Source organism: Glycine max, chromosome 8 (genome assembly GCF_000004515.6).
Source record: "Glycine max cultivar Williams 82 chromosome 8, Glycine_max_v4.0, whole genome shotgun sequence".
NCBI classification, from domain to species: Eukaryota; Viridiplantae; Streptophyta; class Magnoliopsida; order Fabales; family Fabaceae; genus Glycine; species Glycine max.
Genome location: NC_038244.2, coordinates 1070277 through 1086711, shown reverse-complemented (window position 1 = coordinate 1086711; position 16435 = coordinate 1070277). Strand labels below are relative to the sequence as shown.

The following is a 16435-nucleotide window of genomic DNA, read 5'->3' as shown; positions in this document are numbered from 1 at the left end:
TCCACGACGCTGTTTCGACCGACATCGCTCCTTTTATAAAACCGTTCACAACTCAAACCCCATTACCATCATTCATGCCCTAAGAAACCAGAAAACAAATTCATCAAAAGCCAAAATTAAAGATATTATTATAAACAAAATGTTATGTATATTGATGCGTGTATGTATGTGAATTTTATAAACATGTATATAAAGAAACTAATTTTTATAGTTTTTTCTCATTGAAGTAAATTTATGTGACGAATTTTTTTAAAAAAATAAGATTTATATCTTATATAAAAATTGTTTTTTAATAAAAATAATATTTATCTAACACATAATAATATTATAATTAAATTACAATTAAATAAAAATAAAATATATAAAAATAAGTTTCTTATTATTAAAATAAAATTATGTATGAATTTCTTGCCAACTACAAAAAATATTATAATAACCAAAAAAATAACTTAACAAATTCTCACTAGACTCTCTCTCGAGATGATTAATAAATATTTATCGGAAAAGCAACCGAATATACCCTTAAAGGAATCATGAAAAGAAAACCTCGCAATTATTATAGTCGACAAAAATGATACTTATTTAATAATATAAAATTCACAAAAAATATAAAAACTTGTTAACTCAGGATAGCTTGTGAGACTTTAATGTTTAAGTTATAACTTCTTTTAACATTTAGTAAAATCTTTTCCTTAATTTATGTTTCATGACCCCCTGCTTTATCTTTCATTATGTTTGATTGTCATTCACCACAAATGCTTTTTTATGGATGCATTTGTCATCCCTCCATGAAACTTTGCTTGAAAAATAGCATCAAACTTTGTTTGAATCGTTAAAGAAGATGGTGCAACCGAGCATCGAATGTTTTTTGTTGAGGGATACAACATTTATTTCATTTTTAATTTGTCCATTTATTTTAGCAGTGACGGATCCAAAATCCTAAATCAGTGTAAATTATAAAAAATAAAATTAATTGGTTTAATTATATAAATATAAATAAAATAAAATATAAAAATATAAGATTTTATTTACAAATTTAATAAATTTAAAGAATAAGTGGTGCAAGTGCACACCCTCAGAGCCATGTAAGTGTATTTCAAATACACAAAATTGAATCTTCCACCAACTCTAACTTGTTTGTTTCTAGAACATGTTCAATGTCGATTCACTGAGTTATTGCACCAATAGAAAATCAAGCACATAATTTATTTGTGAAAAAAAATATAGACAACAATTTTTTTTAATATTTTTATTATTTTGAAAAACATAAAAGCACAAATACATTGTCATAAATTTTAATAGAAACCTACTTATTTAAGATTATGTTCAAATAAATTTTGAAAAATGCTGATATATATATATATATCTTTAAATGGTTAAACGTAATAAGTCATTCCTCCTAATTGTTGAATTATGAGATCATAACAAATACACTAAGGCGGAACAAAAGGTAACGCATCGTGTGAGTTTGTTGAAATGAAAAAAAGAAAATGGGAGAACTTTGGAGACCGTTGATTTTAATTCCTACAGGGGAGCCTAAATTGCACGCTTTCTTCTAAGAACGTTGCCAAAAAGCACTTTATTGAAATGCTAGGCATTTTTTTTGACATTTCTTAAGATATGAGTTATAACAGGAGAATCTTGACCTCAAACATTTCAACTATCTGTTCGACATTTTCATGAGTGATCCAAACTATTTAAAAATGCATAGACTGCATATATTTTTTATAAAAAAAAAACCTTATTCGACAACTATTATAAACAACATAATTCGCTCCTTAAATTTTAACACACTGATTAAACTAAAATAACAGTATGTACAGTCTACCGTGCTAAAAATTCACTCTTCCAATATGGCAGGCGACAGCATACATAAAAACAACAGTGCAGCCAAAATTTACTTTATTAATAACAAAGTCTAAGACAATTTAGATTACGTATCTATCTTGTAGCTAAAAAAATTAATTAGCTAGTTAATTAAGGACTTCATACTCCGTCTGTATGAAGCAAAGGCTCAGTACCCTAAGAAGCAATAGCAGTCAGAGAAAGGACATCAGGTTTTAGTACTTTGGTAGGCCACTCTTTCCCTCCAATGCCCACATTTTCTGCCGTCCCTGTTAGTCTTCTTTTGTTGTTATGTTTCCCTTTTTTTATCTCTCTGCCTTCTTGGTCAGATACTTCCCACTACTCCTACTCCACCCTCACTCACCATTACACAACACAAAATTAACAACAAAGGGTCTTTTATTTACCCCTTTTCTACACCCATCTGATTCACTACTTCACTAACCCCACTTCAATTCAAAAGCTCATATTTTTATTCGCTTTTCCCCTTCTCAACTCCCAACTCTCACACCCCTTTTGTCCTTTTTACCCCCTGCATTCTTCTGTCAAAACCCTAGATTTCAAATCTGGGGTTTTGTTTTCTAAGTCAGTTCAGACATGGTTTTGGGAACTGCCAGCTTGCAAGTCTGAGTTTTATGTCTGGAATCCAAGCTTCTGATGCTCCCACATTTTTTTTAATAGACACAACATTTCCCAGTGAGCTTTCTCATGGGTTTTCAATGGATACACTGTTTTGAGTTCCTTTCTACCGGGTAGGGGTAGGGCTATTTGATCTCTTTTTTATTTTTTCTAGAGGGGTTATTTTAGATTCATCTAGTTGAACAAAACCCTTGCAAAACCCTTTTTCCAGCACACACTTTGCCAAGTATTTGAGCTTGTTAGCTACTGTCTTTTAGATCACTTTTGTTATTTTTTGGGGTCAAAATCCAATTTTTCCATCATGGTTTGTGCCTTTCCACTTTAGCATCTTCACCTATTTTTTAACTTGAGTTTGGAAGAGTTTTAGGCTTTTAGCTTAGTTGCATAAGTAGTAGAAAGCTTGTATACTTGCAACTAAATACATGGATGGCCGAGAAGCTATGGCATTCTCTGGTAGCTCAGCTCCATATTACATGCATAGAGTAGGGATCGGAGGGTCTGCCTCTGGGTTCGAACCAGCCCCTGGGTTCAGACCTTTGTCAAACACTGGCATTCAAGCTGAGTCAAATGCTAGGGGTGGTCAGGGTCAGGGTGGTGGTTCTGTAGGGTCTAGTTCCCCATTTTCAGTGGAGCCACCTCAGGGTCATACCAATTTTAACCATGGCATTGGGATTGGGGCACCTTCAAGTGAGCCTGTGAAGAAGAAAAGAGGGAGACCCCGTAAATATGGTCCTGATGGAGCAGTTTCTTTGAGACTGTCTCCAATGTCTGCCCCTGCAAACTCCACTCAGGATGCTAGTGAAACCACCCCTTCTCAGAAAAAGGCGAGAGGGCGCCCTCCTGGCTCTGGAAGGAAGCAACAGCTAGCCGCTTTAGGTGTGGTTGCGTGAGGATCATCGTTTCTTGTGTATTGTAATGTGCTGTACTCATGATGGAAGTTTGCTCTTCAGTATTTGACTTGACTATTTTTGTTTTGATTTTGGTTCAGAAGTAGATAGTGACTTAAATTTCTGAAGATTTATGCTGTTAAATTTCCCTTTTTTTTAATAATTATAAGTAACTTAGCAATAGGTGGATGCTGACTGTGTTTTCATATTGCTAAAATGTATTTTAAAATGCATGATTTTTGTGTTGCTGTTATTTTTATATTTCTGGATGCATTATACTGGTTAGTTCTGTTTCCTTTTTTCCCCTAATCATTTGCCATTATTTTCTGTGTTGGGCCAGGTTACTGACATTCTATAATTTGGTTTCTTTTGATATGATTACTTGTTAGTCTTAAATTCTACACTTCTACTGTACTTTTCAAATTTCTGGAAGTGAATGTTATTCTGATGAATGGATTTCCTGGAGATGCATAGAACTGGTTAAACCAAAATATGTATGTAGAAATTAGTAGCCTTCATCATGATACTTGATGTTGAGCATGTGTGCTGACTGCAATAGTCACTTGGCCTTGGCTGTCCAGGTTCACATTTCTGGATTTTAAAATTAAAATAAAAGATTTCTGATGTTGAGCATGTCTGCTACTGTGCTAGGTTTTGCACTTTTCCCTTCCCCTCGGGCAACTCTTTTTTAATTGTTTGGTAGTAACGTGGACCATTTGGCAGCAAAGAAACAAGATAGTTTTTAAAAATGAATTGTTCAATGGTAGCAAAGTGCTGGATGATGCAATACTACTAACTTGGACATGGCTCAAATCAATGGAGAAAGATTTTGTATTACACTTTAACCAATGGTCCACTAATCTAAGAGTAGGCTTCTGTACCTAGGTTGGGAGGATAGGGGCTGGACTGTTGTAACAGGGTAATGTGGAGCTGGCTTGGATCCTTGTAATAACCATAGGATCCAGCTGGTTACATAATCCCCATATTGTATTTTCAGTACCACTGGTACTTCCAATATCTACATAATATATATATTTTTGCTGAGCAAAAAAAAAAATTGTTTGGTGGTAATTAATGGTAGTAACAAGATATATTTATTTACTTTCTTGAAAGTGTCTGGACCTTAAACATCTTTTTTATTGCATCTCAGGTGAATGGATGAATAGTTCAGCAGGGTTGGCCTTTTCGCCTCATGTTGTCACTATTGGAGTTGGGGAGGTAGTAACATTCTTTCTGTTCATAAGCAATATAGATGTTCTTACTTATTTAGTTCTCTTTCTGAATCCAGAATGTGAAGATGTTGAGGGGCAAATTTTATTGGTCCGATTCTGTTGTGTCTCTAAAATCATTGGCATAGGAAAAAAGAACTCATTCAATTTAGAAAATTTACTTTCTGTGGCCAATTAGTCCATACTCCACATGAATCTGAAAGGCATATATTGAAAAACAGTGGGAAGAGAACTTTCTTTTTTCCAAAATAAATGTGCTTCATTTTTATTCAGCATATTGACATAATTTTAATTTACTAATCATGACATGCAACCCCCATGGATGGTTTATATAACTGGAAATCATTGAATGCACACATGGATGGAGTTGTCATTGACTGGGTTTGTCAACAGGAATATAAATTGAAGACTACTGTCACTTGTAAAGAGGATTGTTGATTGCATGCGATACTGATGAGTGAATGAGTGAAGATACTACTTGATATAATCATCTAATTTTAAATTTCGGTTTTCAAAAAGCATAATTACTTTATTCATCATGGAAACCTTCAAGATTTATTCTCATCAATTCACATTGATTCAGAAGTTCCTTTGAATGATAATTTTTTCCCTATTTTAGGACATTGTGGCAAAATTATTGTCATTATCACAGCAGAGATCAAGGGCTCTGTGCATCATGTCGGGCACTGGGACAGTTTCTTCAGTCACTCTGCGACAGCCTGCTTCTACCAATGCTAGTGTAACTTTTGAGGTGAAAGCACTCATTAGTATTGCTTAAAGTGCCTAAGGTTGGTTCTTATGTTGTAATAAGAAACTTGTTTTATTATTTAATTTTTATAGGGACGATTCCAAATACTATGCTTGTCTGGTTCTTACTTGGTTGCCGAAGACGGTGGACCCTCCAATAGAACTGGTGGCATTAGTGTTTCGCTCTCTAGCCATGATGGTCATGTTATTGGTGGTGGTGTTGCTGTGCTTATTGCTGGAGGCCCCGTGCAGGTATCTTGATTCCTCTAAAATCCACAGTATCTTGATTGCATCCTTAATTGCTTATTCATGCGGTTAATGCTGGAAACAATTTGTTTAAACAAGAAATTGCTTCAAATGGATTGGGGAAATAGAGATTGGAGATAGTCAGATAGGGATGCTGAGCTTAGGCTTGTTCATACTTCTATAGTTTCCTTGTTCAGCATGTGGGTGGGTAGGATGTTCTACATGCTTCATGTTTTTCTGCATCACAGGATACTTCACATTCGAAAGAATCAAAACCAAAACAATATCAATAACCCAAAAAACTAAAAAGCAAAAAGCTAGATAGAAGAATGAAGGTTTTCCTTGCTGCAGGTGATGTTGTGCAGTTTTGTTTATGGTGGCTCCAAGACCAAGTCTAAACTAGGAACCACTATCAAAGATGAAAGTTCTGAGCCACCTCCTCAGCATAACGATAAGTTAGCTTCTCCAGCCAGTGCTCCTGCTCCCCCCGGTCAAAACTACCTCCCTCTTTCTGCAACAAACCTTTGGCCTGGATCACGACCAGCAGAGCTGAAAAGCACACACATGCATACTGGCATCGACTTGACTCGCGGTTGAGAGTTTATTTCGGAAGAGAGACATTGCAGATTTGTATATAACTGTTGTTGTAAATGAACTTGAGTTTGTGAGCATTGTGGCTGCTTGTTATCCCCCCACGTTGCTGGGTAACAGGTTTGCACTAATACATGCTGAAACAAATGAATTGTTTGATTCGGGTTTAAGTGATGATTCTTGGCATATCCCAAAAATGTCTGTTGAAATGATCATATGACAAACTTCATTGGGATGCATATTGTCCTGCGTTGAATTTAGTGAATTCTGGGATCCCTCTTTGCGGTCCAAAATGTTTAACGTTGAAACACGCTACTATTTGCCTTGCATTTGATATCTGTTTATTATGAAGCCTAATAAACTGAACAAAATATAATTGAGACTGAGCTGGACCTGAATGTTAACTAGATTATTGCTGGAAAGAGTATGTTTCAGAATGGGGTTTTTATTTTAATATTTTGGTAAGAGAAATAATTAAAAATAATAAATTAGTTGAATTTTAATGTTTTAAGTTTTTGTTTATTCTTATTAATATTCATTTTTTTTAAAAATAAATAGAAATAACTTTATTTTTGTTTTCCTTTAATAATTAAAGAATGCTGACAACAATCTTTAAAGAGGCGTTTGGTATACAATATTTTTTTCATCCTGACCCCGCGAATCAAGATTCTAAGGATTATATTTTCTGAAAATGTCCAAAATATATTTGGTATGTGCAAGATATTTCTGAAAATGAGAAAAAAAATATATATAAATAAGTTTCTTCCTTAATGAGAATCTTGGATTCCCACCCCTCATGATAAAGTTTAAGTGGAAAATTAGAACATAAAGTTATCTGATTTTTTTATTTAGGCGACCTTTAAATAACTTTTCATGTTCATCATTGGCATATTATTATGTGTTTAAGATTTATTCTTTCATAATCCCAATAAAACCAGGCATCATGTAAATGTTGTCCATGCCAATGAGCAGATCTTGTTCAGTTTAGTCAAAACCTTTAAGCACAACATCATACTTCACAAAAGTGAACATAATAAAGTCAAGAAAAGGTGCTTTGGCATTCACAACATCCTCTCTTCCCAACTGAATCCTTGCATTCAGACAATACCAATTAACTTACGGATGTCTCGCTGCAAAACAATAAAAATAAATGCCATAAGAATTATTGGCAGCATAAACCATATGATTTCTAGAATAATAATATAAGACAGAATAATACCTCAAGGCTAAGAGGAGATGTGGTGGGATAATAGCGATCTACCACTTGCCCATCCTTGTCAATCAAGAATTTGGCAAAGTTCCACTGAATATCATCCCCAAAGATTCCCCACTTGCCTGACTTTAAGAACTTATACAAAGGACAAGCACTGTCTCCATTCACTTCAATCTAGCACAATAACAGAGGGACAAACTTGTAATTGGTGCGTGTCACATATCTTCAAAAAAATTGAAGCAGATAAATTATTGTAGAGTCTAAAGCAGATGAAAATTCTGATTAGTGTTGGCAATAGATGGCCAAGCAAAATGAATCTCATGCCACAGCAAACGCAAAACTCAACTAATGCACAAGCACGAAATCTCTAGTAATATTTAATCTTTCAGCACAAGTGTCACAAAAAAAAAAAATTGGAATTTGGAAGAGAACATAAGAATATATTTTTGGCACTTGAGGGCCCAAAAATGGCGATTAAAGAGTAAGCTTTCAAAGCTTATGCATTCATTTACCTTATCAAAGATGGGAAATTCAGATTTAAAGCGAGTGCAGACAAACTCCTGAATTTGATCATTGCTTCCGGGTTCCTCCTCACCAAATTGATTACATGGAAATGCCAGAATCTCCAGCCCTAATGAAGCCATTAAACTCACTCATTTGTATTAATCAAAATCAAGCTTTTGGAAAATAATAAAAAGAAATACCGTGCTTCACAGAGTAAAACATCACAATATCAAACTCCAAAACCAGGTTTCTCCCCTTTGAGGTAAGATAAGTATAATAACGCAAGCCCAAAGCATAAAGAGTCAACCTTTGTCTTTGTATTTCTCGAATAGTTGATTCAACTCCACATAATTTGAGTTGGTCATGCCACTGCCTCAACACAAAACGAACAAAAACTAAAAAACATTCTCACGTTGATGACGATTTCAGGAAGAATAATAAATAATTGATATGAGGGGGATACCATTTGGAAGCAACATTAACAATCAGCAAGACTTTTCCCTTGTAAGTAGCAAGATCCACATCATCGCCTTTAGCATCCTGCAAGAGAACAGAAAAACTCGCTACACGTTATTTAATATCACTATGAATTTACATGATTAAAATGATGGTTTTTATAATTGTAAATAAAATCAGGTATAAGATGCGTTCAATGATTAAGAAAAAAAGAGAGAGAGAAAGTCAGGACTTGGATCCCACTTATTAAAACTAATATTCTAACTATTAATATTTACTGATAAAAAAGATTGTAAATAAAAAAACAAGGTTGTAATAGAAGAAAAAGTAGCGATTTAAGGGAACAGAAGTTGATCGAAAAGTCAAAGCAAAGAGAGAGACAGAGTAGAAACCTTGACAGTAAAATCAAAGACGGACTTTGAATGGTTGGTGGCCATGGTGGGCGGGCAACGAAGAGAAGGCAACAGCTTCGGGTAGAATCTGAACTCAGAAGCTGAGTTTAGAACCTTATATATGGTACTTTACATGTGTAAATTATTACCATCGTTTATTTATTGTAATTATATTTTTTTAACATTAGGGTTTTTTACATATTCAATTATATAGTTTCGATAAAATATCTGAATTTGGTTATCTCACGTTGTTATATCCAAAATATATCGTAATTTCTAAATTATTTAAAGAAAACGAATAAGGTTTTGAGGATTTTTTTTAAAAAAAAATAACGAGAATCTAATTGATTTAATTTAAAAAATAAATAAAAGGACTCGATTCATTCATAAGTCGTACGAAAGTACTAAAGTTTAATATTTCTAGTAATTTTAAATTAACTCAAATATTTAATAGTAATCATCAAGTAATGCTGCAAAATATATCTTTAGGTAATTTTATATGATCTAAATAGAACATCATTTTTAATTCAAATAAATCCAAATTAATTTTAATATAATTCATATTTATTAAAAAAACTTATCCATAATATTTTATGTACTTTTAATTCTTTGATACGTTTTCTTTTTCCACTGTCTAAATTTTGATTAGTTATTCTTTCTTAGTTTCTTTGATATGTTTTGTTCATAAGACTCAATACTCAGTCGCATAACACTTTGTGGTATACTGTTTTTATTTTAGCGGTAAGTATTTAGATTGCACATTTTATAAATACCCCTACCTTAAGGTTCTGCAGAGCCAATTTTGTGTTATTTAGAGTCCTTAAGTGCACTTTCATTTTTTCTCAGTCTCTCTTAGGCACTCTTCTACTCATTATTGTCGTTATATTTTCTGGAGAACATCCCGTTTAGACGTGGAAGATGCTTGTAAGCAAGGAAGCTAAAAACCATCACAGCATTTCGGTCACGATCAACTAGAAAAGAGCCATCTGCACGGAATTAATCTTATCACAAGTCAGAAATAGGCAATTTTGCGTCAAGGTAATAAGACCAGGAAGTAAACCAATTAATGGAATAGGTAGACCACAGCACACGGCTAAAGGAAGCTTAACTTTACATTCACACAATAATAAGTACACAATCTCATGGTTATGAATCTAATGTCAAAGCTACAAGAGCAACTGTTTCGGTACATATAAGGCACACAGGAAATTGCAGCAGCATCTGCAGTACATTTCTTATTCATAGTTTATTTATTGGCAACTCCAAACATTCATAACTTCATGCATCCAACAACTTCAGCAAGTCCTTCTGCAGATATCAGATAAAAAAGAAGCATTCTTGGTGTAAAAATTTCAAATACAAATATGTATAGGAAAGATTATTGGTTCCATCATACTAATTGTCTTACCTCAATGCTCAGAGGAGAAGTTGTGGGTGCATAGCGATCAACAACATTCCCCTCTTTATCAACAAGGAACTTGGCGAAGTTCCATTTGATGCCATCCCCAAGGAGTCCACCTTTGCTTGATTTTAGATATTTGTACAGTGGAGCAGCCTTGTCACCATTCACATCAACCTATATTAAAAGGAAAAAAAATGGTCTCAACTCTCAGTATATGGTTAACAGTAGAGTAAATACTTAGACACAGAAAAGTGAAATATTTATTCAAACTTGACCATGATCAAACCAGAATTAGTTTTCCCTAGTTCATTTTTCTCTTATTTGCTTAGTATTTGGAGGGGGCTATTAACGCCACATCAAGGAAGAATACAAAGTCTTGAAGTCAATCTATTCATCTCTACTTAAATGGTTCATATATTAATGCATTACACAACCAGGACTGAAACTGTGGGAAATCATTGAAGGAGTCAACTGCTCTCCTAATCAACTTTGATTTGCACGCAAAGTTCATTACAGAACCCATTAAGAACATGCTCAAGGGTAATTGGAGATTAGACGTTAACATAAAGCATATGCTACATTGTGACTCAAACAAAATTTGAACTACACACCAAAAATTTGTACTTAAGGAGCTAATCCCATGATGACAGCATTTCTTTCTATCAATAATATAGATACAGGCATGGAATAATTTTTTATACACAGGAATGAAATCACAGGCAGTGGGAAATGAGAATAAGCAAAGGTTTTACCTTGTCAAAAACGGGAAACTCAGCCTTGAAGCGAGTACAAACAAACTCTTGTATCTGTTCATTAGATCCAGGCTCCTGTGCCCCAAACTGATTGCATGGGAACGCCAGAATTTCCAGACCTGAACAAAGAATATCAAGATTTTTAGAAAGACGAAGGGACCCCATAATAAGTTAGTTGCTACTTGCTTGAAACTTAAAATTACGGGATGCTTATTCAAGTGTAGTACATACAGCCAAGTAGTTCAATTAGTCTACAATAAATGATTATTTATTAAGGATGTAAAAGTTAAAGACAACAAACAAGATTTGCAACAAGTATTGTGTCATGTTAAGTCAGTACATGAGCATCTGTGGTTTTGTTATGGTAATGAGTTTGGATGTGTTAATATAATTTTTAAAACGGATGAATTTCAGAACATAATATAATATAATATATCTAGATTGTTGGAAAAACCCGGGTACAAGTACGACTCACAAAATGAAGCTATCATGCTACAGAGATGAGCATTGGCACAACAGCAAGGAATAAGATGATAATTAACACAACAATGAAAGGGACAGACAGAAAGAAGGAAACAAACGAGAAGGACAACAGGCAACAGGCAACAACAGCATGAGAACAGAAGAGAAAAACAAACCTTTCTGTTTGTATTTCTCATACAACTGACTGAGCTCAGTGTAATTTGAATTAGTCAAGCCACTGCATCAAACATTGAATCAACATCAAAATATAGCATAGAGAATTAGATTGTAACAAAATTGGGGGCAAAATCTCTCCAATTTCTGTGCGAAATTAGGGTAAAATTTCAGTTAGAGGACATAAGTTAAAAAATACTGATGATACTCCCTCTCACGTACTTAATTATACAAATAAAATAGGGATTGGGAAAAATGAGAATTGGGGAGGTACCATTGTGAGGCAACATTGACAATGATAAGGACCTTTCCTTTGTAGTCACCAAGGTTAATATCATTTCCCTTGGCATCCTGCAAAAGGATAAAAAAAGGGGGGGTTAACCTAAAATCTAAAATTTACATGCATATGCAAAACAAAAACAAAAAAGATACTTTAACGGTGAAATCATGGACTGATTTGGCGTTTGAGGTGGCCATAGTGTGATCTGTTCGGAAAGAGAAAGACGAAGGAAGTGGTTTGAAGGAAGTGTGAAGAAAGGGACGGAAGAGGGTGCGGTTGGGATTGGAGAAGAATTGAAGAGAAGAAGAAGAAGAAGATAATCTTATAGTTGTTGAGCGGAGGAAGAATATACGAGTGGCTGAAATAGAGAGCATCGGGGACAAATATATTTATATAGCGTCCTTTCTCCGCGTACTGCGACACCTGCCTGGGTCTTGTTCCGGTGATGGAGCTCTGGCGTTTCCAATTGAAGCTTATTCTATTACAGCCAACACAAGGCTTGATACCCAAGAGCCCAAAAGGCCCAGCTTGTCGGCAAAATAATAATAATAATAAGAATTTGAATAAAAAGAAAATAGAGGATGAGTGGATGCCTAGGCAACTAAGAAAGATGAAGCTGATAGAATAGTTATTTCTTTGTTTTAGACATATGGGACGTAGATTTTCTATTATAAATAAAAGGCTTGTGAATGTGTGTATACAGGCAGATATTTCATTAAAAATTGATAATTCAATGAACATTTTTTTAATTATGTTATTAGTGTATCCACACTTAGAAGAACATTTAAAAATAAAATACATAAATTTTTATTCTTCTCGCAAGGTAACAATGTGGGTATTTGTAATATAATAAATTTACTTAAATATTCACAATTACATATAAAATAAATCTCATTTACTTTTTGAGATTTGCTTTTTAGTATAAATATATGTTTTAAATTACTTATTTTATTTTTTTTTAAAAAAATAAATTGCATTTTAACAAATATTCATCGATACCTTAATACCCCGTGAATTTCCATAAAATTCCAAGACAAATGCATTACAATTTTCATCAAACGAGACGAGGGTAGCATTGGTTCATGAGTGTTAAAAAAAGCAGGCAACAGAAGTGTATCGGAATGCGTATTTTTTTCACTGCAGTGTCTTCATTGAAATTCTTGTCCAACACACGGTGTATTTTTGTTTTTGCACGTTCATACACCCGAGTAAAAAACCGTCTCTTTACCTTAACCATTCAGTTTAAGGATATAAAAAATGATTGTTAATAAGATAGTAGTACTATTTTTGGCAAGTAAGGCACATGAACTAATGCAACAAGATGTCAAAGTGGTGTTTTGCTTCCCAAACTTAAGAGTTCAAAATTTGTAATTGTAAGCGATGATGGGAAAGCTAAAGGTGTATGCGGATCAAATGTCCCAGCCTTCTCGAGCAGTTCTCATATTCTGCAGGTTATATTTTTTCTCCACACTACACACAAAACCATTATCTGTATATATTGTGATTATGATGAACTAAACACTACTATCATCTTCTGTGAGTTAAAAAGGTTTAACGGAATTGACTTTGAGGAGATTAAAGTTGACATTTCCAAACGCCACCACCTTTCTCCTGAATTTAGAGGTAAAACAAGCATATTATGCACCTCATAAGTATATTCATTCACCAACGACTCTGCACTTAACAAAGTAATATAATTATATAGTATTTTGTCATGGCACTAACTAAGTAGTCGATAGAAAATTTTATAGTTTGCATCCATTTGATTTCAATTGAAGTCCCTCTTGTAATTTTATTGCAGAAATCAACCCTCTGCAGAAAGTTCCGGCTATAGTTCATGGAAGCTTCAATCTCTCCGAGAGGTAATTAATTACTGATAAGGGTCATGTCTTTTATTATATTAATGATTCTCGATGGAGAGGAAAGTAAAGTTCTTAGACTGTAACTTATCTTCATTTCATTTGTCCTAGTTATATTTAAGCCATGTGCATCTAAATCTTGATTGTTGTCCGGGGGAAGGACTAAACTGTCATATATTTTGAAGCTATCTACCTGTTTGAACTTTGAATACTCAATCCACTATTTGGTGATTGTGTGTGCCGTCATAGAAAGGGGATTTTTTTTTCCAGATGTTTATCTGATTTACTAACAATTTATAGTTTCTTATGAAACTAATTTCATTTTATTTGAAAACAATCTCATAGTCTAATGATTGGATGGTTTATACATGATGTAGAGTGGTATTAGAAATGGTCAATGTGAATGTCCCTTTCGTTCTTTATTTCGGGCTATGTGAATCATGGCTTAGGAAAGTGAATGAACCATGTTGTGCAATCAATTTTCCACTGGAGTAATGAGTTTATCCTTCTTTTTAATGCTTATATGATGTATTTGATTTTAAATCACATCTTTTTCATTGTTGTCTGTACTTTCTTAGTCTCTGTAATTCCTGTATGCTTTTTTAGTTTCAGTAAATCCGTGTAAATTTTGAATTTCTTGTTAGGAATATTTTTACTGATTGATTTTATCATATATTCTTAGTAAATCTCGTTTTCTTTTGCCAGCCATGCAATCCTTGTCTATCTTGCTTCTGCTTTTCCTGGAATTGCTGACCACTGGCTAGTAGAACCTCTTCTTCTTTTGCTTCTGAAATTCTGAACTGCTTGGTTATTTTAAAGAAATACTTCGGAGTCTCTTAAATATCAGAGCTGAACTGTTTCACTGCACAGTATTTTAACATGATTTCGAAAAATCATGACCAGGGTTCCTTGCCCGTTTCTAGTGGCCCTTGTTCCTCACTTTTGGATGCTAATTTGAAAGTACAGATTGGGATAAAACAGAATAAAATAAATAACTTAAAAAATATATTGATTCTAAATCCAATTTTGTGCTGCTTCGAGATACATTTTCCATGATCTAAATGAAATACTAGTTGCCATGCATTGAAGATAAAAGTGTAAAAGTTTTGCATCTGAAATTTATAATGATTTAGTTTAGTTACTCCTTGATGTATCAGGTATCCAAGCAATCTTTTCAGGAGAGCCAAAATTAACTCAGTAATGGATTGGCATCACTCTAATTTACAACACGGAGCAGGTGCTTTACACAACTAAATCCATACATCTTCTAACCCCTTTGAATAATGTGATTTGCTGTGAGCAGTTGAGTTTGTTCTATGGAAACTTGTGTGCTAGATAGGTATTGTAACAGATAGATATAGACTACTATCTACTTAAAGAGAATTCAATCATATAGTTACTATCTTCTGCATACTTACTATGAGCATTCAAATTTGTTCTAAGTATACTTGAGTGCAACTTGCCAATATCTTCATTAATTATTTATATGGATCAAACTGGGCCTAAATCATTGCTCACTTGTGGAGAGCTTCATGTCATTAAGTAAACTAAATTAGTGTCTAGCTATTATGCAACTCCCAATATATTCAATTATTCATATTGTATTGATTTTGCTTTGAAAAAGCAACATATGATAGAAGAATAGGTTTTACCATTGCTGCAAGCCATATGTTAAATCACATGTTTCTAGCCAGAGAACATCTTTGTTTTCTCCTTTTTACAGAAAGAGCATGTCTCTTGCAAACTATGACTAACCGGCAGAAGCACACCACCTTTTACAGCGAACTATGTAATAAATACTGTACTAGGACCGGCAACTGGCCGTCCACTTAGTCCAAAAGCAGCTGCTGAAGCTGAGAAAGTTCTATTATCTTCTTTATCAAAACTAGAGAATATTTGGCTCAATGGAGATGGACACTTCCTGCTTGGTGTCTCTCAGCCATCTATAGCATATCTCAGCATGGTTTGTGAACTCATGCAACTTGAGGTAACTAAATGTGACTTAATAATTATCGATGCTGCATTCATCCAAATTGGCTCAATGTCTTGAAATTTTCAGTTGAATTAGAATTGAGATTGGTAATATAATTGCTTTTTACATGAATTTGTAAAATTAAACTGTGAATAAACTTAGGTTTTGGATGAGAAGGATCACAGTCGTATATTATCACCATACAAGAAAGTTCTTCAGTGGATTGAGGATACGAGAACTGCAACAAATCCTCACTTTGAAGAAGTGCATAATATCCTTTATAGAGCTAAAAAGAAATTTGAACAGCAGCGTTCAAGGGTAGCTGAAACTGGGACTGAGCCTAGCAACAAGATGGGGGGGCATTCAAAGATGTGAAAGCTATGCCTTTATCTTTGCTGCTAGACTGACAACATAATCATAGTCATAGCCTTTTCTTTCATCAGGCTTGAGCCTTGGGTTTCTGGCTTTGCTTTGTTGGCTTTAATAGCTTTATATCTTCCTATAAAGACACAAATGCTAGACCACCATGCTCAATTGTTGAGTAATTCACACGCCCATAAGAAGATTTTGACAGTGAAGTAATGTTGCTGTACATGGCAACTGCATATCCTGCTTCTATCTTTTCTCAACCAAATGGGCCAACAATTGTGTATGTTCATTTTGTAAATGGTGTTGGTGCTTTGTACTTGGAGGTGATCTATTATTCACATTTAAAGAAGAAAAAAAACTACTAATTTGTCTGTGTCAAACATTGAATTAAGTCTAAATATTTGAAATGATATATC

The 16435-nt window shown here is 34.0% G+C and overlaps 4 protein-coding genes across 6 annotated transcripts; 2 read left to right on the top strand and 2 right to left on the bottom strand.

Moving 5' to 3' along the window:
* Window positions 1-2006: 2006 nt before the first annotated feature.
* Window positions 2007-6484, top strand: LOC100813888 (AT-hook motif nuclear-localized protein 5). Its single transcript, XM_003532674.5, has 5 exons — window positions 2007-3360; window positions 4522-4589; window positions 5220-5351; window positions 5441-5599; window positions 5945-6484. The coding sequence occupies exons 1-5, from the start codon at window positions 2907-2909 to the stop codon at window positions 6188-6190; spliced, it is 1059 nt and encodes a 352-aa protein (XP_003532722.1). The 5' UTR covers window positions 2007-2906; the 3' UTR covers window positions 6191-6484.
* Window positions 6485-7099: 615 nt separating this feature from the next.
* Window positions 7100-8989, bottom strand: LOC100808523 (probable glutathione peroxidase 8). 2 transcript variants are annotated; one of them, XM_003532666.5, is made up of 6 exons: window positions 8750-8989; window positions 8365-8441; window positions 8209-8270; window positions 7910-8028; window positions 7404-7571; window positions 7100-7314 (listed from the first exon to the last, which is right to left on the bottom strand). In XM_003532666.5, the coding sequence occupies exons 1-6, from the start codon at window positions 8792-8794 to the stop codon at window positions 7282-7284; spliced, it is 504 nt and encodes a 167-aa protein (XP_003532714.1). In that variant the 5' UTR covers window positions 8795-8989; the 3' UTR covers window positions 7100-7281. The 2 variants fall into 2 exon arrangements, with proteins under 2 accessions (XP_003532714.1, XP_014634113.1); XM_014778627.3 differs by lacking the exon at window positions 8750-8989 and having other exon boundaries at window positions 8102-8270.
* Window positions 8990-9843: 854 nt separating this feature from the next.
* On the bottom strand, window positions 9844-12504 carry LOC100306295 (probable phospholipid hydroperoxide glutathione peroxidase). The gene is made up of 6 exons (XM_003532659.3): window positions 11972-12504; window positions 11814-11890; window positions 11542-11603; window positions 10904-11022; window positions 10158-10325; window positions 9844-10057 (listed from the first exon to the last, which is right to left on the bottom strand). The coding sequence occupies exons 1-6, from the start codon at window positions 12191-12193 to the stop codon at window positions 10028-10030; spliced, it is 678 nt and encodes a 225-aa protein (XP_003532707.1). The 5' UTR covers window positions 12194-12504; the 3' UTR covers window positions 9844-10027.
* Window positions 12505-13087: 583 nt separating this feature from the next.
* Window positions 13088-16406, top strand: GSTT3 (glutathione S-transferase T1-like). 2 transcript variants are annotated; one of them, NM_001317613.1, is made up of 7 exons: window positions 13200-13270; window positions 13369-13442; window positions 13621-13681; window positions 14384-14437; window positions 14836-14915; window positions 15460-15665; window positions 15813-16025. In NM_001317613.1, exons 1-7 carry the CDS (start codon window positions 13200-13202, stop codon window positions 16023-16025), a joined length of 759 nt encoding a protein of 252 aa, NP_001304542.1. The 2 variants fall into 2 exon arrangements, with proteins under 2 accessions (XP_006584714.1, NP_001304542.1); XM_006584651.4 differs by lacking the exon at window positions 14384-14437 and having other exon boundaries at window positions 13088-13270; window positions 15813-16406.
* Window positions 16407-16435: the final 29 nt, after the last annotated feature.